Raw genomic sequence first — 25,698 nt, 5'->3', positions numbered from 1 at the left:
CATGTCACCATGATTTTTGTTCCTTTGCTTACATCTGTTGTTTGACATCCCCTGCTGGGCCAGAGGAACATTTCCCCACTAAATCAATGTGCAAATGCGCTTGGAGGAAGATGATAGTGACACAAATGCACAAAATACACACATACTGCAGCCATACTGTCTTAGAAACCAACTATTTGGGTGTTTTCGTATTTAAGTAACTTGTTTACTGTCGTTTTCGCAGGCCGTGTTCCTGAGATCGTTCCCGACTGTGTACTGCGAGCTGCTAAAAATCTTCAGCATGAGAGAGGTGGCAAATCTGGCCCGTGACACGCTGTGCAGCCTGCCTGCCCTCACGCACACGGACTGCCCTCTACAGGCTGTCAAACTCCAGTGCATGGCCAAGACCGTGGAGAGTCCTCTTTACATCAACCCAGGTAAAGTTTTCTTAATTGTAAAAATTAACAATTAATGCAGAAAGCACAGAAAAATCAAGTCTAGGTTTATTAGAGAGCATCTAAATTCTACACTGTGTATATATACTGTTTAAGCCTGATATATGAAATAAATAGTATGCAAATTGTTTTTTAAACCTTATGCCTAAAACAAAGTCAGTGTTTTGTATCATAATTGATGCGTCAGGCTTTTATGGCCCATATAGTATGATATAGGAGAATTTGGAAGGAAGAACAGTTTTATTCAGAGGTCTAAAAAGCATGTGGCTGAAAAGTGTACAAAAAAAACACTTTTAACAGTATAACAGACTAAACTGAAATGCGTATAAATATCAGTTGTCACTCAGTATCTCCTGATAATGTAATATAATGAATAAAGATAGTATTTAAATGCTCAGTTTTATAATCAAATCTCTGTAGTTTTAATTGTGGAGGCGAAACTTATAATGCTATGCAATACGTTGATGATTGAGAGATGGATTAATAAACTTTCCTCAAAAGCCTGATTGTATCATATTCGATACTGACATTTTAACATGATTCTTCTAAAAACTTATGTATGTTTAATCAAGCATTCCTACTCCAGTCCGTTTAAGTTATTCTTGTATTATCTATATTAAAATCAGTAAAGATTTCACAACAGAAAGACACAGTTAATCTAAAAGGTCTTTAAATCGCTCAAAAAGTATTAACTATCAATCAGACAACAGAAGGCATGTTTTAGATTGCGTACAACAGCTTTCCAGGAAAAGTTTTGACGTTGTTGATCATTCAGAGGCCTTGGAGATTTGCCTATCAAATATGATACAGTAGGCTTTGCAGAGTTGGTTGATTCTTATGTGTGTGTGTTGTGTGTTGTCAGAGTCGAGGTGTGTGCTGTTACCTGTAGTGCTGCGTCTGCTGCACACACACCTGCAGGAGCAGAGGGAGCTGGTGCTGTGTGCCAATATCCTCACCAGCATGCTGACGCTCAACACACCAGCCACGGTCAGTCTTACAACAAAACTCTGCTGCTAGAGTCATTTTCATACTGTTTACTCCATTCTCTGCATCATATTTATTGCTTAGTTTGTAGCTCTCGTCCTTTGCTTAATTTTTTTTTCACGATTAGAATTACTGGTGAGATTTGGCACCCATATTAGTAGCTGCTTTTGTAAATAAAAATTTAAAATTATATTGAATATTTTTGATTAAGGGCTCATTCATTTATCTAGAAAGTATAATTATCTAAAAATAAGTTTGTGAAAAAAAAATTACATTTCATTGTGACATGCATGCACATTTTCGCAATAAGGGAATTTGCAAGCAGAATATTGTAAACATTTTCTAAATAATGTATTCAATTTTTTTTGTTCCTCATTAAAATGGCTGGTGAGTTGTGGTACATATTTTACTTGCTGATTTTATAGATTTACAAAATTAAATTACATTTGTTATATTAATTAATAAATTATGTAACCAAATAAGGAAAAAAACTTTCTGACCTGTATGTAAATTTAGCAATAAGGGAATTTGGTGCATTGAAATATTTTTAACCTGAAATTGATGTTTAGTCAATATTTTCTCCTTTACCACAGTAATATAATGGGGCTTTTCTTAGTAAATATTTATATATGTGATTTAATTGGAGTTTAATTTGATCAACACATATTTATAATATATGAAATATAAAAAAGAAAGGGTGCTAAAATATGTATTTATCCATTTTTATCAAATCAAAGCAAATAAAGTCTGTTTATGCCTCTGCAGGAGTGTGGTGTGTCTGAGGAGGTAAATCTGGTCATGGAGAGTCTGTCTGGAGTGTTACTCAGAACTATACTGGAAGTGACCAACCGGCCTCAGCCTGCCGCCACCTCGCTGCGCCTGCAGTACCAGGATGTTACTGTACGTGTGGCCTTTTCTAATGACCTTTGATTTTTACTTCAGGGACAGTATTTCAGTAAATCAAATTATAAATCAGATGTGTGTGTGTGTGTGTGTTTCAGGGGGAATTTGTTGCCTGTTTGCTCACATTACTGTGGCAATTGAAAGATAAAGAATACCAGCAGCTTCTCAGCAGATTTCCCACTAAAGAAGAACTAACAGTGAGAGCATTTAATAAGCATTACCAGAGTGCATTGCAGCTGTTTAACTAGCTTATCCTGCTTGGATAATAGTGACTGCTGTCTAACTGTACAATCTCTGACACTGGTTTTCCAGAGTTTCGTCCTGCAATTATTCACTGTCTTCAGAATACTTATCCGACTTGATATGTTTCCGAAAGACTGGACTGTCATGAGACTGGTCGCTAATAAGTAAGTGTGGAAAACAAAACCAGAAATTGTTCATATATAATCTCATTCAGCCATAGAAATGTTTTATTGCTTGATGTTTCTGTTTGTTTGTGTTCAGCGTCATCATAACCACCATCTTGTATCTCTCTGATACCCTGCGCAACAATTTCCTTAATGAGAAATTTGACTTCAAGGTAAGATTTTACATTTACTACTGTTCAAAAGTTGTTTTTAAAGAAATTAATACTTTTATTCTTTAGACTGGTAAAAAGTGAAATGGTCTCAAATAGTTCTGTTTCAAATTAAAGCTGTTCTTCTGTTCATCAAATATTCCTGAGAGAAGTTATTAAAATTGCTAAGTAGCACAACTGTGTGTCTTGAGCAGCAAATCATCATAATAGCTTTAAAAATAATAATAATAATAATAATAATAATAACAGTATTTTTAAATTTAACTATTTTTATTATATTTTTGATCAAATAATGTGCAGCCCTGGCTTCTTTCAAAAACATTTGTGAATCGAACCCATGACCTGGCTGTTGCTAACATCAAAAGGTCACAAAATTAATTGCTTACAGTAAATATAATGAAGTATGTGAAACATCTGCACATAATCAATGTAAATAAAAATACTTCATTTATTTTCTGCTCTCTAATGCATTAAAATACCAGAGAAAAATGCTGCATGAAATTCACTAAATGCTAATCACTTTTACTGTTTCATTTAATATGCTAATATATTCAGAAGTCTTTAGTACACTGAGTATGTGTGATTGCAGAACATCTAAGAGCAATGATCTCAAATCTAAACATAACATATAACTTAACTTAACATATATAACACATAACATATAACACATAACACTTAACATAACGAATAATACATAACTAGCCTGACTTCGTCATACTCATATTCTAGGCAGAATGTGAGTCTGATACTGCTCCATTGCAGTTGAATTATGGGGCGTGTCTTAACCGAACCAGTAAAAAAAAAAAACCTCTGCACTCAATTGGAAAGACCTAAAACCAATCAGAGCAACGCAGTAAGTGACGTATGTTGAGTGACGCATAGTTGTCAACAGAGTTCAACTGCATGCAAGCACTCTAGAACCGGAAGAAGTAGGAAAGTAATGTGTAAACAATCTTTACCACTGTTGTAAAAATAATTTAAGAATTTGCGGAGTACTTACAAGCACAAATAACATTTTTGAGAGAAACACAAAAGGTGCATGTATATACGAACAAGTTCTCTGTTTAGGATTAGATCTCGACAATAATGAAAATAAATCTTATCGCATTTGTCAAGTCAAGTCACCTTTATTTATATAGCGCTTTAAACAAAATACATTGCGTCAAAGCAACTGAACAACATTCATTAGGAAAACTCAGTTGGGGGGCCAGTTCTCCTCTGACCAGACGAAACCAGTAGTTCAGTTCCAGGCTGCAGCAAAGTCAGATTAAATTATTTGATTTAATCCGATTATTTGTCGGCCCTGTCTCAACTTTATTACACGGTTGCAACGCGACTTGACTAACTTTAAAAAATGGAAATACGACGAAAGAGACAAAGCTGAAGAAGCGTGTTCATCTGAGGCTTCAGAGAAAAGAGATCGTGAGCCTACCCCTTCCAAGACGCCCAGGGCTCTGAAGAAGTTCAACAAACAAAGATCACCAAAACGAACACACAGAAGCCAGACTTGGCTTTGGCTTCTTCCTGCTAAACATGCGGGATGCTGTAAGAGAAGGGGATGGTGAACGGCTAATGAGACTTTATAAAGTTGCCCTGCTTTTCTATAAAGCATATGGGCACAGCCATTATGCCTATAGCACCTTACTACTAACACTGCAGGTTAACGCCACACTGTCTCCGCGCATGGCACACAGTGTGATATGGAACAGGTTTTGGAATGGTAGAGGGGGGAAGGGGAAAAATATTCCACTTGACCTCCATCTGGAAAACCTGAACAATTTTTTGAAATCCTTCATGAGAGGCTTGGGGCCAAACCAAGTATAGGTGTACCTGGAATATATAAAAGGACAATAAGCAAACAATAAGTAATAATTAAATACAAAATGATGAGTAGCATCATCTATTAATTTGTTATGCCCGTACAGACATTTACTAAAGAAAATACATCAATTAGCCTTTCGCCGAGCCCCGCCCCCCTTAGTTACTGTTGCTACTTCCGACAAACAAATGGTCAAACACGACCAGCGCGACAGATTGCCATGACGGGAAGAGGTATACCCGTGCGTGTCAGTGACCTTTTTTGGAGTAATACCTCCGTGATATCCTCCAGATCGAGGTTACAGTATGCCATGGAGGGAAAAAAAGCGAAATCTGAGAAACACCATGACCTGTACCTCAAATGCAACCAGCACAGCCTTGTGTACCACATGCTCTTGCACTGCCAGGAAAGTTCTCTTTCATATGTTATGGTCTATTATTGTCTATTGCGAGTAGCTATTTTTATTATTATCTTGGTGAGTAAAGGTTTTAAAAATGATAACTAAATACTAATTGAGTCTTAAATGCATAATGTAGACATATAGGCTAATGTTGGCATTATTCTTTTATTAAATTTCAGCTGCTATGGCGAAGCAAATAAGGCAGAGTCTTTATCTTAATTAATTTCGTTATTGCCAAATACCCATCTTAATTTAGAATTTATCTTCATTAAAAATTTTTAAGAAAGAGTCGTTTTTATTGGTGCGTTGGCCTATTTATAGGCTAAATGAGTCTATACCTAGGGCTATTTAGAGTTCTAAGATGTTACGATGTCACAGAGGACTTATTTTATTTCTTTGTTCAAACTCCCAAGTGGCCTATTACGTTAGTCATGTATAAATTGTTAAAACATGTATAAATGACTCATTCTTGACAAAAGGCAAAAGAGCTGTGTGTGTGCGTACATTTGAATAATGTCGGGCTGTAAACGGGTTCGGGCTTTTAAAAAGCTGTCAATCAAAATGTACTTGTCTGGCTCGGGCCGAAATCTGTCGGGCTCGGGTCCTGTCAGGCCTAACTTTTAAGGCCCGATTACAGCTCTATTCTAGTGTCCGATTTACAAACGCCGTGGGCGCACCGCTTCACCATCTTGCTTGGAGTCAAAGTTTTGCCTCACATAGTAACGGTTCCTATGATGTGTGATTGGACAATGGCCAGTTTGGGGGAGGGGCCGGCGAAAGGCTAATTATAAGGGGTACAGTGACTTCCAGTATGGGTATGGTGTGTGAGTATAACAAAGCATCACCCTTGTTTGAAGCTAACTCAGCGATGGCTTTGACCTTCTGGTCACACTATTAAAAATACATGTAGAAATTCACACACCTGCTTTATGTAAATGGTTTAACGTAAACAGGTGAGTTAGACTTAGCGTAGAAAATATCGAACAATGCACATACAGGAAGGGTACTGTTTTATACATACTGTACATACCAGCTTTAACTAGGGATCTAAGTTCTCCCAACTTGGAGCAGCTCTCACGAAATGGCGTCAACCCTTTTGCAGCTTGACCCCTGTTATAAATAATATAGTAAATTAGAATGTTTGAACTTTTTGTTATTTCAAGACACTGAGACTCTTGTTATGATTGCACAAAACTGACTTTACAGACGTAACTTACATCGGGACTAAGTTAGGTACAATATATTTTTACAACATTTGCTTCATGTCACTATGTTATGAGTTATTTTCTAAGTCAGACAGATTAAATCTTACCATTTGTAAATGAGATGAACTTCATCCACGACGATACCCATTACGTTGGCTTGAAAAACATCGGAGCCTAGCATGTCCCTCCACTTCTTGTTCAGCAGCCAGGATTCGTGGCTTCCGAAAAGGAGCTGACAACGACCGCTGGTTATGTCCACCTCGCTGTGCACGCCGAGTTGCATCGCCGTGATGCCCATTTCGGTTGCTTCTTTTACTTGGTCCTCCATGAGTGCGACCAAAGGAGAAACCACAATGACCACAGGGTTTTCATTGCGTCCTATCTTCTTAGCGACCATCGGAGCCAGCTGATAAATTAAACTTTTGCCGAATCCCGTTGGAAGGACGGCAAACACATCTTTCCCATCGACAAATGCCCTGATTGCGGTTCTTTGTTCGTCTTTTAAAATTAATGCGCTGTCGATTTCTTTTATTACAGACGTGATAGCGGAATCTACTGTAAACATCTTACTTCTCCAGCTGCAGTCATGGTTGGTGAAAACCAATTCAACCCAAGCGCTCTTTGATGACGTGGGTGGTTACGTAACCGCAGATAGCCTGTCCATCATCGATTAAAGCCCGCCCTGGCAATTTGATTGATTCGGCCTTCTGGGAGCCGAGCATAATTACTCCTCAATGGATCGAGTCCAGACCGAACTTCCCGTTCAAAAAATGTTGTGGGCGGGATTCGGGCTGGCACCCAGGCTAATACATAACACAACATAGCATATAACGCATAGCATAACATATAACACATAACATATAACACATAACATAACATATAACACATAACACAACATAACATATAACACATAACCTATAACATAACACATAACACATAACATAAGATATAACATATAAAACATAACATAAGATATAACATGTAACACAACAACACATAACATATAACACAGCATATAACACATAACATAACACAACACAACATACAGTGGGTATGGAAAGTATTCAGACCCCCTTAAATGTTGCACTCTTTGTTATATTGCAGCCATTTGCTAAAATCATTTTAAGTTCTTTCTTTTTTCCTTATTAATGTACACACAGCACCCCATATTGACAGAAAAACATATAATTGTTGACATTTTTGCACATTTATTAAAAAAGAAAAACTGAAATATCACATGGTCCTAAGTATTCACACCCTTTGCTCAGTATTTAGTAGAAGCACCCTTTTGATCTAATACAGCCATGAGTCTTTTTGGTAAATATGCAACAAGTTTTTCACACCTGGATTTGGGGATCGTCTGCCATTCCTCCTTGCAGATCCTCTCCAGTTCTGTCAGGTTGGATGGTAAACGTTGGTGGACAGCCATTTTCAGGTCTCTCCAGAGATGCTCAATTGGGTTTAAGTCAGGGCTCTGGCTGGGCCATTCAAGAACAGTCATGGAGTTATTGTGAAGCCACTCCTTCGTTATTGTAGCTGTGTGCTTAGGGTCATTGTCTTTTTGGAAGGTAAACCTTCGGCCCAGTTTGTGGTCCTGAGCACTCTGGAGAAGGTTTTCGTCCAGGATATCCCTGTACTTGGCCGCATTCATCTTTCCCTCGATTGCAACCATTCGTCCTGTCCCTGCAGCTGAAAAACACCCCCACAGCATGATGCTGCCACCACCATGCTTCACTGTTGGGACTGTATTGGACAGGTGTTGAGCAGTGCCCGTTTTTCTCCACACATACCCCTTAGAAATAAGGCCAAAAAGTTCTATCTTGGTCTCATCAAAGCAGAGAATCCTTCAGGTGTTTTTTAGCAAACTCAATGCCGGCTTTCATGTGTCTTGCACTGAGGAGAGGCTTCCGTCGGGCCACTCTGCCATAAAGCCCCGACTGGTGGAGGGCTGCAGTGATGGTTGACTTTCTACAACTTTCTCCCATCTCCCGACTGCATCTCTGGAGCTCAGCCACAGTGATCTTTGGGTTCTTCTTTACCTCTCTCACCAAGGCTCTTCTCCCCCAATAGCTCAGTTTGGCCGGACAGCCAGCTCTAGGAAGGGTTCTGGTCATCCTAAACGTCTTCCATTTAAGGATTATGGAGGCCACTGTGCTCTTAGAAGCCTTAAGTGCACCAGAAAATTTTTTGTAACCTTGGCCAGATCTGTGCCTTGCCACAATTCTGTCTCTGATCTCTTCAGGCAGTTCCTTTGACCTCATGACTCTCATTTGCTCTGACATGCACTGTGAAATGTAAGGTCTTATATAGACAGGTGTGTGGCTTTCCTAATCAAGTCCAATCAGTATAATCAAACACAGCTGGACTGAAATGAAGGCGTAGAACCATCTCAAGGATGATCAGAAGAAATGTACAGCACCCGAGTTAAATATATGAGTGTCACAGCAAAGGGTGTGAATACTTAGGACCATGTGATATTTCAGTTTTTCTTTTTTAATAAATCTGCAAAAATGTCAACAATTATGTATTTTTCTGTCAATATGGGATGCTGTGTGTACACTCAGGAAAAAAATTAACTTGAATGATTTAACCAAATGTCTGCAATATAACAAAGAATGACAAATTTAAGGGGGTCTGAATACTTTCCGTACCCACTGTATAACACATAACATGACATATAACACATAACACAACATAACATATAACATAACACAACATATAACACATAACATATAACACATAACATATAACACATAACACATAACATAACATATAACACATAACATAACATATAACACATAACATAACACATAACATAACGTATAACACATAACATATAACATAACACATAACATAACATATAACACAGCATATAGCACATAACATAACATATAACTCATAACAACATATAGTGCATAACGCATAACAGCATAAAACAAACACATAACATAAAACATAACACAACATAAAACAACATTGTGACGAGTGGGGCGGGGCCGAGGGATGTGGGAACACAAGCGAGGCCAGTGGAGTGATTGGGAAATCCGCGACACCTGCGACCCACCGCCGATTTCGAGTCCCACAGAGGAGATGGAAGGATATAAAACGGGAGCGACGACAGTGAAGGACGAGAGAGGACCAGGCCTGGGCTTTAGTCTATGTTTTGCTTTTTTATTTGAGCGCATCAGTCGTCCGTGAGGGGCTGGTGCGCTGTTTTGTGTTTATTTTGGAATTATTAAAATGTCATTTTGATTGTCCGCCGGTTCCCGCCTCCTTCTTCCCGATGATTACAAAGCTTTAATTCATTACAAACATATAACACATAACATATAACAACATAACATAACAGCATAAGAAAAATAAATAAATATAAATAAAAATGACTGCATAGGAGAAATGTATTTTTTTTCTGTGTCTCTTAGAGCATCCTGGGAGCATGTGAAACGTGTTAATTGGCTCTCTTTTTATCTGTAGGTATGGGAGTCCTATTTTTATCTCTGTATAATATTCATCAACCAGCCCTGCCTCCAACTGGAAATGTTCCCGCCCTCCAAGAGGAAAAAAATATTGGAGAAGTGAGACCCCTTCCTGTTCTTTTCCTTTATATGATCAGAATCCTACCGGGAGTGAGATTGAAAGATTTCATGATGTAAAATAACACATTCTGTGTAATGAGACACTATTAGTAGCAGCAGGTTTAGCGATTTATTGTATATTGGATACTTGTAGTTTTACACTGTGATCATTATGCAAATTGCACCATGAGAAAACCATTGCTATATTACCACAATATCCTTTTCTATAGCCATAGATTTTATATGACTATTTTTTTTGTATTTTTAAAGGTACGGTGACATGAGAGTGATGATTGGCTGTGAGATTTTCAGCATGTGGCAACATTTGGGTACATTCACTTTCGCAAATCTGCATTGAGCACTTATGGAGACACATGACCACTGCATATAAAAGCAATGTATGGTGTTGTCTCCCAGGTGACTATAAGTTAAATCTCATTCCTACCCTGATTGGTCCGTTCATGGAGGTGACTCTGGTGCCACAGATGGACCTGCGGAACGTCCTCATCCCCATTTTCCACGATATGATGGACTGCGAACAGCAACGCAGCGGCAACTTCAAACAGGTGCTGAAATCACAGTGACATATAGATGTTTCAACATGCAAGAGCAGCATGATGTTCATGTCATTGTAAATTATGTGCGGGCATCAGAGTAAAACGATGTGGATGAGAGGAAATTGAGCTCGTTTACCAAGATCATGTCGCTTTGGAATGGAATCATCATTTAAACAAGATTGTCAGCAGGGTTGTGAGCTACTCATGCAAATTTACTCATGCAGAACTACAACGGATATATTATTTATTTTTTAAATTATTAATGTAATATGATGATTTTTTTGGTGCAGGAAACCTTGCCCAACATCATAAGAGGATTTAAAAACATGCTGTATGAATGAAAACTGACATTTTGAGTATTTTTTTTATTTTATTTTTTACATTTTCTTTTAAAGGTGGAGGCCAAACTAATAGACAAACTGGATGGCCTGATGTCAGAGGGAAAAGGAGATGAGACATATAGAGAGCTTTTTAACAACATGTGAGTCCTAATTCTATCCTAAATCATATTTTTTTGTAGCTGCAGTGAGAAATGTGTGCTTCAAATTGTATGACTGCATGTACTATAAATGAAATATGAATATAAAATACTCATATAATGTGCTATTGTTCAGAAGTTTGAGGCCAGTATTTTTCATGAAAGAACTTAATACTTTTAGTCCGCAAGGACTCAATTGATAAAAAGTGACAGTAAAGATATTTAATGTTACAAAAGATTTCAAATAAATGCTGTTGTTTTCTTTAAATCAACATAACATTTGCTTTCTATAAATCAAAGAATCCTGAAAAAAAATTATCATGGTTTCCACAAAAATATTAAGCAGCACAGCTGTTTTCAACACTGATAATAATAAGAAATGTTTCTTAAGCAAATCTTAAGCAAATCAACATATTAAAATGATTTCTGGAGGATCATGTGACACTGAAAACACAGCTTCACGGGACTTAACTGCATTTAAAAATATATAAAAATAGAAAACTGTTATTTTAAGTTGGAAATAATATTTTGTAAAATAAATGCAGCATTGGTGTGAATGACGAATTTTTTCAAAAGCATTAAAAAAAAAAACCTACAACCCAAAAATTTTTAGTAATAGTGTATGAATAAAAAATTACATTTTACAAACTAAATAAACTAAATACTTCAAAATAAGAATTATGTTTTTTTTAAATAATAACAACATTTAAAAATGTTTTTCTATTTTTCTGCACCAGAATTCCACTGTTTGGTCCATATCCGAGGTAAGACCCTCATTAAGTACTGTAAAGGACTTCGATTTGACTATGTATTTATTGCTGTTTTAATCATTTCCTGTAATAAATCCGAAAATGCCTGTGATTTAGTCTCCTGAAGAAGATTGAGAGAGAGACCTGGAGAGAAAGTGGCGTTTCCCACATCGCTACCGTCACACGGCTGATGGAACGATTGCTAGATTACAGGTCACGCAGACACACTCACATCCATACACAGACTGTGTACAGTGTTCTTCATGTTCTTCACCTTTTCCTCACAGGGACTGCATGAAGATCGGCGAGGTTGATGGGAAAACAATGGGATGTACAGTCAACCTTCTGGTTAGATTTGGATATCACTGACATTGTGAATTGTGTAATTTATTTCATGTAGATCAGGGAACGTATTTTAAGACTGAAAAATATGACTCATTTAACCTTTTATTATTATTATTATTTGTTCATTTTGTTCATTAAGGCAAACTATAGGAAAAAAACCCCATCATCTGCTCACATTGTCCTGTTCATTTCAGAACTTCTACAAAACTGAGTTGAATAAAGAAGAGATGTACATCCGTTATATTCACAAGCTCTATGAGCTGCACCTGAAGGCACAAAATTACACTGGTAATAAGGCCGCAAAATATTTGTGTTGACCTGTATCATCTTCATTTGGCAGTATACTTGATTGTTAATTTTGTACTGTAGCCTACTTCTTATCAAAATATGTGGCAAGTAATTTCCGCACCAATTAATTTTTTTGTATAATAAATATATATTTTAATTGTTTTTTAATGTTCATTTTAATAATTATTTGTATATATTAATATTAATATAATTTAAATATCAATTTGAAATGTTAACTTATAATTTATTATTTTTAAATAATAGGATTTAACAATAAAAATAAATATTTTCGAATTATATTATTATTTTCTATTATAAACGATTAGATTCTAACGAAACTTTTTTTGATGTTTGCGTCTGTGTTGCAGAGGCGTCGTACACCCTCCTGCTGTACGATGAGCTTTTGGAGTGGACCGAAAGGCCTCTCCGAGAGTTCCTCACGTACCCCATGCAGAGCGAATGGCAGAGGAAGGAATGCCTCCATCTCACCATCGTACACAATTACGATAGAGGGAAAGTGAGTCCATCTTGTGTTTTAGGATGCATTTTATCTCATTTTAAAAGCCAGTCAGACTGACAGAGATTTGCAGTGGGAACATGACTGGAGGAAAACCTTTCGTGTTCCATCCCAAGTGGCTGATTTCCAGCTATTGTGATCATCGGTGACACAGTGTGAACATGGACAACATACCAGATGCTGTTTTCTTCCTACATACTGCCATCTTTTGGCTGTAACCTATTGCTGCAATACCTCAACTGTTTTGATTAGAGAAGGAGTACTTGTTTGTAGTTAAAAATAGGCTTTTATGTGTGAAAAAATATTACTGTTATTTTAGTCTTTAAAAACTGAACTGTTCATTCTAGTGCTGGGAAAACTGCATCATACTGTGTCGAGAGCTGGCCAATCAGTACGAAGCGTATTATGACTACAGGAACCTCAGCAAAATGAGGGTAAGTATTTCCTCTTTATGGACCATGCAGTATGTGGGCATGTATATTTTAATTTTTATTTTTGGTATTAATTTATTAAATACACACACACACACACACACACACACAAAATCTCTCTCTCTCTCTCTTTCTATATATATATATATATATATATATATATATATATATATATATGTGAATAAATTAAAATATATATATATTTGTTTGGGTTTTTTTGTTTTTTTTTACAGTGTTTATTTACTCTTACAATTTTTGCGCACTTTTTCTACGAATTTTACAGTTTAAACACCCAGTGGCTATAAATAAAGCTCTTATTTGAACTGAATTGAGTTGTTATTATGTTCATTACACTTATAGCCAATTATTTTCCTAATGAGACGTTCGGCTTTAACTGTTAAACTGGATCTCCCCAATTATAATTGTTTATTTTTTACAGAGTCGGTTGCTTCACAGATTGTGTCAGCAATTTGTCATAATAACAGCTGTTTGTGTTATATTGTGCTCAGTGGTGGGTTTTATTTGCTTGTTTGATAGATGATGGAAGCCTCTTTCTACGACAAGATAATGAACCAGCAGCGGCTCGAGCCGGAGTTCTTCAGAGTCGGCTTCTACGGAAAGAAGTTCCCCTTCTTTTTAAGGGTATATACAATTCTTCAAGAATATTCATATTATATTCATATATGTTTGTATACATATTATTTATAATAAAACATGATTAATATATAATATTATATAATAAAAGCTGATTACATTATGTAAATATTTTACCGATATCTCCGTCTTATTCATCCATTGTTTTTGTATTTACAGTTTTCAAATTTGGGTTAACCGTGGCATGTAACTTATTCAGTCTAAATGTTATCCTGTAATTCAACAGCTTGTCCTCTAGGGGGCACGCTCCTTCCAGAACCATCTATAATTTGGAACATTTCTGCAACATTTGCTTTTTATTGAGCTATTTGGGTTTTATTCAGTTGCTATTCTTCATTTTCACACCATAATACAATGGATGGGTGATTGTGACGGGAAAGGAGGGGAAAATGAGAATGAATTTGGATTTATGAAAGATTTACTCTATTCTCATTTAGTCCCTCAAACAGTCATTACTGTGTCCAGTGTCTTCTACCTTCCTCATTACTTCTGTCTGTGTGTGTTGCTGCCGGCGGTCAGAATAAAGAGTTTGTGTGTCGAGGGAACGATTACGAGCGTCTGGAGGCCTTTCAGCAGCGGATGCTCAGCGAGTTTCCTCACGCCATCGCAATGCAGCACGCCAACCTCCCCGACCAGACCATCCACCAAGCAGACTCGCAGTGTATCCTTTAACACATTGTTTGAGGATTTTATTTGTTCTTTTTTTACATTTTCATTTTTCTTTTGTTCATTATGAAAGTCCCAAATCAAAAAGTCACATCAAAATTGTTTTGAATAAATCGTGTATTTCATTTCTGGAGACCGTCAGATCATCTGCTCTGTGACCAATGGGCTGATAGTTAAATGTATCTGTGGCATAAGTTCATGAGTAGCTCGGACTTCTCTCAGACGAAGGTTTTATTGCTCTTTTAACAGTTAATCAAATAAAAAAAGAAAAGCAAATGAGATAACTATGAGATTTATTTGAGACAAATGAGAAAACGAGATTATCTTTGTGTTTATTGTTGTGAATTGACTGAATGTGCTTTGTACGTCCCTTAACTGTTCATGATTCAGATCTACAGATCTATGCCGTTTGTCCTGTCCCTGAAAACCAGGACGTCCTGCAGAGAGACGGAGTGCCTAACAACATCAAGAGCTTCTACAAAGTCAACCATATTTGGAGGTTTCGCTACGACAGGCCTTTTCACAAGGGCACCAAAGACAAAGAGAATGAGTTTAAGGTGTTGTAGACTGACTCTCTCTGTGTGGGTGTTTTCATTTTATGTTGCTAAAAATGTCTTGGGCACCAAGATGCTGAAATGATTGCATTTTGTGATGTTCATGTTGTATTGTAGAGCCTGTGGGTTGAGCGGACAACACTGACCCTCGCTCAGAGTTTACCTGGAATCTCTCGCTGGTTTGAGGTTGAGAAAAGGGAACTGGTGAGTCATAACCAGTAACCATGTAGACTGCAGCCTTTGATAAATCATGAAAACTGTCTTTCACGTACAAGCTGAGGTGTTTCCAAGCACTTCGCCACTGTCATGAAATTAAAAGTAGTAACAGCAGTCCACCATCAAAACAATCATATAATCATAAACAGAGACATCATAACTTCAGCGTGCTTTCAATGCAGGTGGAGATGAGTCCCCTGGAGAACGCCAGCGAGGTGATTGAAAATAAGACGCTGCAGTTGAGGACGCTGATCGCTCAGTGTCAGATGAGGCAGATGCTGAACATCAACCCTCTCACCATGTGCCTGAATGGAGTCATCGACGCCGCTGTCAATGGAGGACTGGCTCGATACCAGGAGGTACGGGACTGATGGAGAGCAGGGTCAATCTGCTTCTGGTAGATTAGAGGTGGACTTTGTGGTTCTCGTTATGTCACTGCCTTAAAGCTTTGATCAAAAGTGTAGAGTTCTACAAAAAATGAATGACTTGAGGCTTTTATATTAAAGCTGTTTGTAGCGTCAACATACAGAAGTTCAACTACAGCAATGCTACTCTATTGAAGAAAACATATTATTGAACTATTAACTAAATAATGATATTATTTTATAAATATTGTAAGTATTATTGTGTAATAGTGGAAAAATCACTAATGTAAAATGTAGGGAATCTGATTTTAATTTCCACTAAAATAAATAATTCTCATCAAGTATGTGTGTTAGATAAATAAGTGTATGTATATATAAATATAAATAGTGTTGTGTGTTCCACAGTTATTATCAATTGTTCAAGGATTGCCTGAGGGAAGAAACTGTTCCTGTGTCTGGCCATTCTGGTGCTCAGTGCTCTGTAGCGTCGACCAGATGGCAACAGTTCAAAAAAATGACTATAACTTGTGTAAAATGTAGGGAATCTGTGATTGAAAAATTATAATTATAATTGATTATAATTTTTGTTCATATTTTAGGCGCTACTATTTAAAATTAGTGGCGATGCTGTTGTTATTTACTCCTCAATATTAATTGAATACAAATGCAAATTAAAATGTTATATTTATTATTACACAAAGTTAAACATATGAGAAAATAGCTTCTACATTGACGTATATCAATTTCATATACACCTTCTGAGTTTTACTGTCATTTATAAAAAAAAAAAAAAATTTTAATTGTATGAAATTAGGCAGTCAAAATCTCCAATCTTATTCAAAAAAGTTTTGACTCTGTTGATGTCTAATAGCCTTTATGGTCTGAGCGCACTGACTCCAGTTTCACCTTCTTCCTTTTAGCAAGATGAAAGACTTCTAGCTGTTGTTTTCAGCGAAACCCTCAAAAGAGCATTCGCTGGATGTTTAATGACTAGCCCACTTCCTCACACTTCATAGGACCGTTTGCTATGTGTATCTCTGACAGTTGCCAAGCAACAACATGTTGAGCACTGGTCTTCTGTGAGCTTCAGATAACTCTATTAAAAGGGAAGAGCTAACTGCAGGGGTCCTCCTGAATCCCAGCATGCACCTCACTGCACAGAAGATGAGTTTACCATAGAGCGCAGGGCTCCAGGTATAATCACCAAGCAATGAAAGCTGGATCATATTGTCAATTACATACGAGAGTAGTGGAAATGTTCCCCCAGCGTTTTAATGATGTTGCATCATAGTTTCTAAGAAATGAGTAGGAGTTTAGTTTACAGCGTTAAAAATGGCTGTGAGAGGTGCGCTGAATTTCACACAGTGCGAGTTTATTTATTAACTCTTATTTTCTTCGAAATAAGCCTGAATACAAATGATTGATATGTCTCATTATGTACTTTCTCATGCAGGCATTCTTTGCGAAAGATTACATTGCAAATCATCCAGAGGATGGAGAGAAAATTACTCGTCTTAGGGAACTGATGTTTGAACAGGTACATAAACAATTATTATTTGAGTCAGTGATGTGACACTCATATTTTTTTGTCTCTTCATTTATGAAAAAATATATTCAAAATTCTATTCATATAATGGCTTTAGTACATCTGATGAAGAGTCTCTAAAATATAATTATATTTATGTATTAACAATTCATTACGTTTGTTAAAAATAAGTTTTACTTTAGAAAATATATATTTAAAAACTTACAAAATAAATAAGAAAATTATATCACTTTTTGCTTGATGGTTGCAAAACCTAATACTTTTAAAGATAATAAATGTAATTTATTTTATTATTATATAAGTAAAAAAAACAACTATATGAAGCCAACATTCACACAGAATATACTTTTTTAACATAATAATTTTTTTCTATTGTTTAAATAAACATTTAGTTTGTTCTAAGAATTATAAAAACAATTCTCTGACTTTTTGCAGGCTCATATTCTGGAATTTGGTTTAGCGGTGCACGAGAAGTTCGTCCCACAGGATATGAGGCCGTTACATAAAAAGCTTGTCGACCAGTTTCATGTAATGCGCTCCAGTCTGGGGATTCAAGTATGTGTACTTTTACACATATATAGATATTCGCAGCTCTTTAAGTGGAATTGTGTACATTTTTATGATGTTAAAATGCATATGCCAACTTGATATGTAACTGTAAGTGCCCGTCACACCAAGGGCGATTACAATAACTATAAAGTTTTAATTAGTCCACACACCACACAACTATAATGATAATGGCACATAGGAATAACTTTGGAATCACTTTAAGAACAATTTTTTCCAGCTGATGATAAAAACACTGACAGCCAATCAGAAATCCGGACCATTCTGCCATAGCAACAGTGGCCCAATCAGTGGCGAGAGTTTGAGGCGGGGCTATACGTTTTTTCACTAATAGTAGATGAATGTTTGAGAAACCTGTTTGATAAGTTATATTTGTTAAGTGTCACTACTGAAATTATATATTACCTTTAAAAAACTGTTCATTTTAACAAACAATTTGATGAACCACAGTTAGGTAACAGCAGGTATGTTTTTGTTTAGCCACAAGAGTTTCCCGCCTATGTGCGAGTTAGTCCCCTGCATTTTGCGAATGGCAGCCCGCGCACATGCAGGACCCCTGTACCTAATGCCATCAGCCCAGAGGGAGGCCGAATCGTGGCGAGACGCAGGTTTGTGTCATCTTAACGCCATGTTAAGAAAAATAATAATAATTTCTGTGCATTTTTGAAATATAAGCTGAAATGCTTTAAGGTCAGAGATAAAAAGGTTTTGAGAAGTTGAACTTGATTGAAATCTCGGCCATGTAGATGCTGTTTAGGACTGCTTAGGTTTGACAGATTGGCAGCTTAAATGCACCCACACGTTTGCTAAATTTATCCTCTGTTTTTCTTTCAGTCCTCTCAGCTATCCGGCTGTCAACAGATATTCCTCATCCTCGCTGTCATCACAGGCCTCAAATGAAGTGAGCAACATCACCGGCCAATCAGAGAGCTCAGATGAGGTCTTCAACATGCAAGTGAGAAATTCAAAGATGCTCTTTGTATTAGGGAACTATAAGTTACTAAAAGGTAATGAAACTAACCTTAAGATTAATACAACAATTCACTTAAATTTATTAGTTAATTATGATGAATTTGTCTGTTCAATGCTGTCAATTGACACTGTGATGTTGCAACAAAGTGCAAATAATATTATTGGTGACATCCACCATTTTTTTATATATGTATATAATTATTTTAATACAATTATAATAAATTAATTAGAATTTAGTTTTTATATTTTACATGATTATAAATAACATGTTATTTTTTAATGATAATTTATATACAGTTTAAACTTATCCTTCTTTTCTTGAGTGTTCACATTATAATTTTTTTTCCAAAAAGTTTTAAAACGTGTATGTGTATGTATATATATATATATGTGTGTGTGTGTGTGTGTGTGTGTGTGTATATACATTAATATTTATAATGTGTATATAATATATATTTTTTTGTTTTTCTTTTACAAAAATAATGAATTATTAATGAGTGCATAAATATATTTGTTTTTGAGTAGTCTCACCATGTCATGTATTAAATTATTTCATTTTGAATATATTTTGGAATAAATTAGCAGACCAAAAAATTACTGGTACCCAGCTATTTTAAATTATTTTATAATTTTTTACATATATATATAAAAATATATAAAATATTATACAATTATATATAATAACATAATATCCTTTTTGTTAACATTTGTTATTTATATTATGATAATTTATATTTCTTGGGCCATTTTTTTTTTATCTTAGATTTTTTTACTCCATGAAAGAACAAAAAAAAATAGAAAAAATAAAAAATCACAATACATATCTGTTGTCTTTTTCTAGCCCAGTCCGTCTACCTCAAGTCTCAGCTCAAATCACTCTGGCTCACACAATGTGAACAGCTCTGCGCCCTCCAGCAATAGAGGTGAGTGCATTCATTAAACCATAAGCAATCTGGCACTTGAAAGCAAGCAGTACTTATAACACCCTGCAACGTAACTGGCATCATTTTGCAGCATTGCTTTATTTCGTGTTATTTCGTATCTTTTCAACTCTCGCTCTGTGTCTTTATTCCTCTTCATTAGCTTCTCCACTGCCGTCTGACAAGCACAAACACTCCAGAGAGAACACCTGCCTCTCTCCGCGGGACAGACTCTGCAGCGGCATTTTCTCCAGCCCGCTGGACCCCACACAGGTCAGAGCCACCGCCACCGTTGAACAGTTAGATGTCAGTCAGTGGGAAATAATGTATGGTGGGGCTTCATTTTTATCCACCAAGAATTAATTATGACATTTCAAATTCTCATAAACTTACATTGAAAGAGGGAACCAAGACACATTTAGAGATCATAATATTATTTAAAGTTAAAAAAAAAAAAGTAACCACCCAGAACACCTTAATAACCACCTAGCAATAACTAATACTGTATATTGCAAAGAGACATTGTATATATATATGTATATACATAGGCGGAAATCGCGGGGGGGTCGGGGGGGTCCCGAACCCCCCCCCCCCCCCCCCATCTGAGGGCCCCCCCCCCCAAAAATATAATTGAAATATGTGTATTGTAAATAATATAATGATAAATAGTTAAACTAATTGTGTAAGTAGTAAAACAATACATATGCAAACGGAGCAACAACAAAAAAAAGTTTTAAACATCTCGAGTTCCCCCTGCTTTGCCTCACATTGCTTTGGTCCACTGCCTGCTCCCCTTTTACCTCACCACCACCGACACACACACACACACACACACACATAGTTGTGGAACTATATAAGTCAAGGTTACTTTATTCACATTAAACATCGGACGACGTGATTATTTTCTCTTTAATATAGATGATGCCGAGTCTTTAATAAATCGTGGCCAAAAATATTATTGCGTACCAATTTACTTTTGTCACCGATGTAGTCTGCACTGTTAGCGATTATAACGTTTACCCTTGTTTTATACAGGCGTTTACCTAGCTTGTTTAATAACATCTTACACACCCATAGTGTACGCATATAGAAGTATTGTACGTTAGATTAGACTAGTGCGGCTGCGCATTTAGATTTTCCCGCGTTCACTATGATTTAGTCGGTTTCAGTGGAGGCTCGTCGGGTGAGGCAGGGGAGGCACAGTTTCCCACAAATTTTGAGGTGACAATTAGGAAGATTTAATGTTAATAAAATTCACCATTCATTTCAGTTCATATCTCAGAATGTACATATTTTTGTTTGTAATTTCACAGTTGTAATACCATTACATGAAAGATCCGCTTTTCTATCGTGAATGTGCCGAATCTGCTGATGTAATTACAACCGCTAAGTGAAAGAGAAGGGGAGGGGGAGGCCAGGGGAGCCAATCAGCATCGAGTGTTCACTTTCAGCACTGAGGAGTGCTGAGAAAAGTAACATCATAGAAGAGGCTAGCCTCCCTTCTGGAATATCAACCAATCATCATAGAGACGTAAATTACCGTAAAACTTCAAATAATAGCCCGGGCTTCTATTTACCCAAATCGCCGAACTGCACCGGCTTGTATCTGAGACAGGCGTCTATAAGAGACAGGCCTTTAATATAGTGTTGAGATGTTCAAGCATGACAGTAGGAGGTTACCACATTATATTACGTTTTATTTATAATTAATTTGAATGTGTTTAACAAATCATTTAATGTAAGAAATGTCTTTTGGCTATTGGCAGCATAAAAAAAAACATAAAAAACAAAACGATGTGACAGCATTGGGCAGAACAATACAAGTTACCCCTAAACGAATGTGTTTAACAAATCATTTAGTGTAAGAAATGTCTTAGATTATTGGCAGCATAAAAAACGAAACGATGTGACAGTTCAATTCAATTCAATTCAAGTTTATTTGTATAGCGCTTTTTACAATACAAATCGTTACAAAGCAACTTTACAGAAAATTATGTTTCTACAATATTTAGTAGTAGCTAGTAGTTTGTGCACGTTTGACAGGATTTTAGAAAAATAAAAATAATAATAATAATAATAATACAAGACGTAGTCAGCTAGATGATGAACTATCAATATTATTAATTAATAGTAATTTATAGGATGCAGTCACACATGTAGCAATAATTGTTAGTTCTGTTTGTTGATTCAAGGTTAGCATCATCTGGGGTCCTCTGAGGGTCAGCATCATCTCTTCTCAGGTGTTCTGGATCCAGACTGGAGCTTGTGTAAATCCTAGTTACCACGGGATGTAAATCCCGTGGCAAAACATAGAAACAAAATAGAGACATCATTAGCATAGCTGCTGATCCAACAAAGTAAAATTAGTTTAACCCAAGCTAAAGAATAAAAATGCAGATGCAACTACACTCACAATTTAAGAGATACATTAGAGACAGTAATGGGCAGAACAATATAAGTTACCGCTAAAATCCATCGAGCATATAACCTTGTTGCCCAAAACATATCAACAAGAAAGAATGAAGGCTACCCTGTAAAACAACTGCAATCATGTGATAGAAAATGACTCTATTCATCACTATCATCATCCCCGCGATCCTCAATTACAAGTTCATTGGCGAATTCCTCCTCCACGTCGCTCTCCTCCACTTCTCCCTCTCCAGCCTCCGCTAACTCTGCCTGCCTTGCTTGCACTAACAGCTCTCGCCCAGATGCGCACGGCTCTCCCTCTTTGAAACAATGGATAAGGTGATCCTCACTTCCATCAGAAGCTACTGTCAGGCCACATACCTAAGGATAACATCCCGAAGATAATGAAATATATTATCTCCTCTTTCTCCCTCGCACACACACACACACACACACACACGTGCGCGCGCAAGCATACCTTAAAGGAATTTTTCAGCCGCTCCGTATCCAGCTTTTCCCACGCTTGAAGTACCCAGGAAACCAACAAGCGACGAGCTGGGGCCCTCATATTTCCTCCAGCTGTGTACTCTTTGTCCGCATCCCCTGCCATCCAGTTGTCATAGGACTCGTGCAGGCTGGCTTTGAATGGTTGGTTCCATACGACGTCAGGGGCCTGTATGTACTTTGTAACGCCACCGGGTATTACAGCCGTGGTTATGTTGTAGCCCCTTTTGAGCTCAGCTTTGGTCGCTGCGCTGATATGACAGCGATATGAATCCCAGGTTAGGAGACGAGGGGCGAAGTTGAGCTTTCCCACCACTCTCTGAAGCCAGTCTGCAGTCAGCTCCTCGTTCATCCATCCATTTTTGGACGTGGCCACCACCACCCCACTGATATTCTACATTAATTTCACCTCCTTGATCCCCCCTTTGAAGACAATGTAAGGTTTCAATTTGGTCCCGTCTGCTTTCGCAGCCAACACCACAGTTAAGTGGCTCTTCTCATGGCCTGTGGTTTTCAGTGGAACACTGCGTGCACCTCTTGCATCCACCGTTGTAGAGCCCACCATATCAAACCACACCGCTGTTTCGTCCATGGCTATAATATTTTTCGGCTGTATTTTCTTTGCCTTAATAATCCGCGTTGTATATGTGACAAAATTTACCAGTTTCTCAGTGAAGTGCTTGGCGTCTTTCTGGGCCACAGTTGTGCGTCTTCTGACTGAAAAGTCGTTGCGCCTCAGGAATTTGTCCAGCCAGCCAGCGCTCGCAGTAAAACTCTCCTCATCCCTGCCATCACTCACTGTTGAATACACTTCTTTTGCCTTGGCCCTGATCATTTTACGTGAGACTCTGAGATGCTTTGCCCGCATGCTGTGGATCCACTCACACACGCTCACCTCCAGCTCTTCACTGGCCTTCTTCCTCCCTCCACCTCGCAGTCTGGCCCTTTTGTCGTCTTCCTCGGACAGACGTTGCAGTTCAGCTTTATTTTTACGCCATTCTATTGATTTTTATAAAAATTGAGTAAACAAGAAGTTAATATTAAGTGCATTTTAGGCACCATATTGCCTGTTTTAGCTCTATATCACCAACGAAAAAAGTTGAAAACTAAGCTACAGCAGTAACAGCACTAATTGCGTCTTTGAGAAACACACTGAGGAGGTGTTTCCTAACTGAATGAATCCACTTTTTGACCAAATCAGTCACTGACGTAATAAATTATTATTTTTTGTTTTTTCCCCTCTCTTTCACGTCTATACTGATCTCACTATACAGTTGTGTGAGGGTGTATGCCTAAGAGTGCGTATGCATTAATTTTGCTAGGCATGGCAAATGTTTTTATATATGCATGTTTTAATTATAACTGTGAAGCAACAACATTGCTATTAAATGTGCTATATAAATAAATAAGTTGAAGTTAAGTTCAAATTCCATTGTATTTTGGTGGCTTGATTGTGTAAACAACTTCAAAAACATTGCAACAACAACAAAAAAAACTGTTTTGAAGAATGTTTTGGTCAATTTAGTCAGCTTTTTCTTTGAACCAGAAAGAAACTTTGAAAAGAAGGATAATGGAAAGGTCTCCATTATAAATTGTCTCTTTCTCCATGCAATAGTAAGGCTTTCCTCTCTCTACACATATCCTTAAGTACAATTTTTCCTGTTTTATTGGTGTGCCCTTCAAAACTTGCTTGTGAGAAATGTTATGTTTATTGTCCCCCCCAACATTTAGATGAGATTTTCGCCCCTGTATATATATATATATATATACTAAAATATATATACGAAAATATTCTAAAATGTGATTTATTCCTGTGATGCGAAGCTGAATTTTCACCATATTAACATAATTACTGTATAATAGTAATTTCTTTATTTTAAAAAAATGATGCTGACCCCAAATTTGTTATACGTGGTATGTATAGTTTTTTATAAATATTATTAAATATAATGCATGAAATTTATTGTTTTTCCTGCTCAGATTACAGCAGCAGAAATAAATTCTGAAAATATTAATAATATATACATACATTATATAATGTAAAAATTATATAAATGTTCATTGTCATATATTAATGTACAGATTCACTGAGACTTCCATCGTTTATATCTTTTATAGAGAATGATTGCGTTCCAAATGCCAGTGGATTCAGCATTACCACGCTGTGAACCCAATCTCCCCACACCTGAGACAGGTAGTGCAGCTTCCTGCTGTCAGATAACAGCCGCTACACTTGAATCAGTTATGTACAGCTCAGTTTCACGTCCTTTTGTTCCTCTGTGTGTGTGTGTTGAGTAGGATCTCTGTGCAAGAACGTGAGGTCACTGTCTCCCATGCCAGCTGCCCGTTCCCCTCAGAAGGTGAGTAGTTTATGGTAATTCACTCTCTGTTATAGTTGGTGTTCCTTAATGAAGTTTGCCCTATGTTTTGCTCTGCAGTCAATGGTCCCGCCCCTCACGCCCTCTCCGACGGATGGCTTGCCGATGGGGAGCCTGGCGTCTCACTCTCCTGCCCGCTCTGGCAGCTACAGCAGCGGGATCTCGTCCCTCAGCCGCTGCAGTGTCTCTGAAACGTGTGGGATCGACCTCCCGCTGCCCGACTCTCCTCTACCCCCCGTCGTCCCCGCAGACATGCCCATTCGCCGGGGCAGCAAGACTCCTCCGCCCTACAGCGTCTACGAACGGAACAATCCCCGGCGAGCGACGCCACTGCCTCACAGTCTGTCAGTGCCGCCCAGTACTGACAACCCCAGCCTGAGCGGCAAACCCCAGCTGAACCGCGTGCAGCGCATTAATTCAGAGCCCCGTCACCGGCCCACACCCAGGAAGGTCTCTCAGCTGTAGCGCATTAGCGGTAACCGGAAACTTGGACTAAATCGCATTTTTTGTAGAAAAACTGTAGGTTATGTATCATATTTGGCAATGTTTTCAAATGCAAGGAGGTGCATTTTTGTGGAGGACAGGGAGTGGCATATAAATTAATCTTTCAAATCTTTAAAAACATTTATTAGAATGTATGGCAATAATTTTTTTTAAGCCAATAAATATGTTAAAGTCCAAAGCA

General features: G+C 37.3%; 1 protein-coding gene across 2 annotated transcripts in view; it reads left to right on the top strand.

Annotated features, from left to right (window-relative positions):
- Positions 1-25,698, top strand: part of LOC132133392 (dedicator of cytokinesis protein 4-like) — a 73,038-nt gene extending 47,340 nt beyond the window's left edge. For both annotated transcript variants that reach the window (XM_059546184.1, XM_059546185.1), the window contains 30 exons: positions 224-416; positions 1,297-1,421; positions 2,184-2,318; positions 2,420-2,518; positions 2,634-2,728; positions 2,826-2,901; positions 9,797-9,897; positions 10,168-10,226; positions 10,315-10,463; positions 10,850-10,935; positions 11,670-11,696; positions 11,799-11,894; positions 11,969-12,029; positions 12,221-12,314; positions 12,683-12,831; positions 13,179-13,265; positions 13,800-13,904; positions 14,436-14,577; positions 14,973-15,139; positions 15,254-15,340; positions 15,535-15,711; positions 17,171-17,254; positions 17,699-17,818; positions 18,311-18,438; positions 18,665-18,785; positions 19,644-19,725; positions 19,886-19,995; positions 24,754-24,829; positions 24,934-24,995; positions 25,074-25,698. In XM_059546184.1, the coding sequence (XP_059402167.1) occupies positions 224-416; positions 1,297-1,421; positions 2,184-2,318; positions 2,420-2,518; positions 2,634-2,728; positions 2,826-2,901; positions 9,797-9,897; positions 10,168-10,226; positions 10,315-10,463; positions 10,850-10,935; positions 11,670-11,696; positions 11,799-11,894; positions 11,969-12,029; positions 12,221-12,314; positions 12,683-12,831; positions 13,179-13,265; positions 13,800-13,904; positions 14,436-14,577; positions 14,973-15,139; positions 15,254-15,340; positions 15,535-15,711; positions 17,171-17,254; positions 17,699-17,818; positions 18,311-18,438; positions 18,665-18,785; positions 19,644-19,725; positions 19,886-19,995; positions 24,754-24,829; positions 24,934-24,995; positions 25,074-25,478 (3,498 nt within the window). In that variant the 3' untranslated portion in view covers positions 25,479-25,698. The remainder of the gene's footprint in view (positions 1-223; positions 417-1,296; positions 1,422-2,183; positions 2,319-2,419; positions 2,519-2,633; positions 2,729-2,825; positions 2,902-9,796; positions 9,898-10,167; positions 10,227-10,314; positions 10,464-10,849; positions 10,936-11,669; positions 11,697-11,798; positions 11,895-11,968; positions 12,030-12,220; positions 12,315-12,682; positions 12,832-13,178; positions 13,266-13,799; positions 13,905-14,435; positions 14,578-14,972; positions 15,140-15,253; positions 15,341-15,534; positions 15,712-17,170; positions 17,255-17,698; positions 17,819-18,310; positions 18,439-18,664; positions 18,786-19,643; positions 19,726-19,885; positions 19,996-24,753; positions 24,830-24,933; positions 24,996-25,073) is intronic.

Source organism: Carassius carassius, chromosome 50 (genome assembly GCF_963082965.1).
Source record: "Carassius carassius chromosome 50, fCarCar2.1, whole genome shotgun sequence".
Taxonomy (NCBI): domain Eukaryota; kingdom Metazoa; phylum Chordata; class Actinopteri; order Cypriniformes; family Cyprinidae; genus Carassius; species Carassius carassius.
This window is presented reverse-complemented; position numbering and strand designations above follow the sequence as displayed.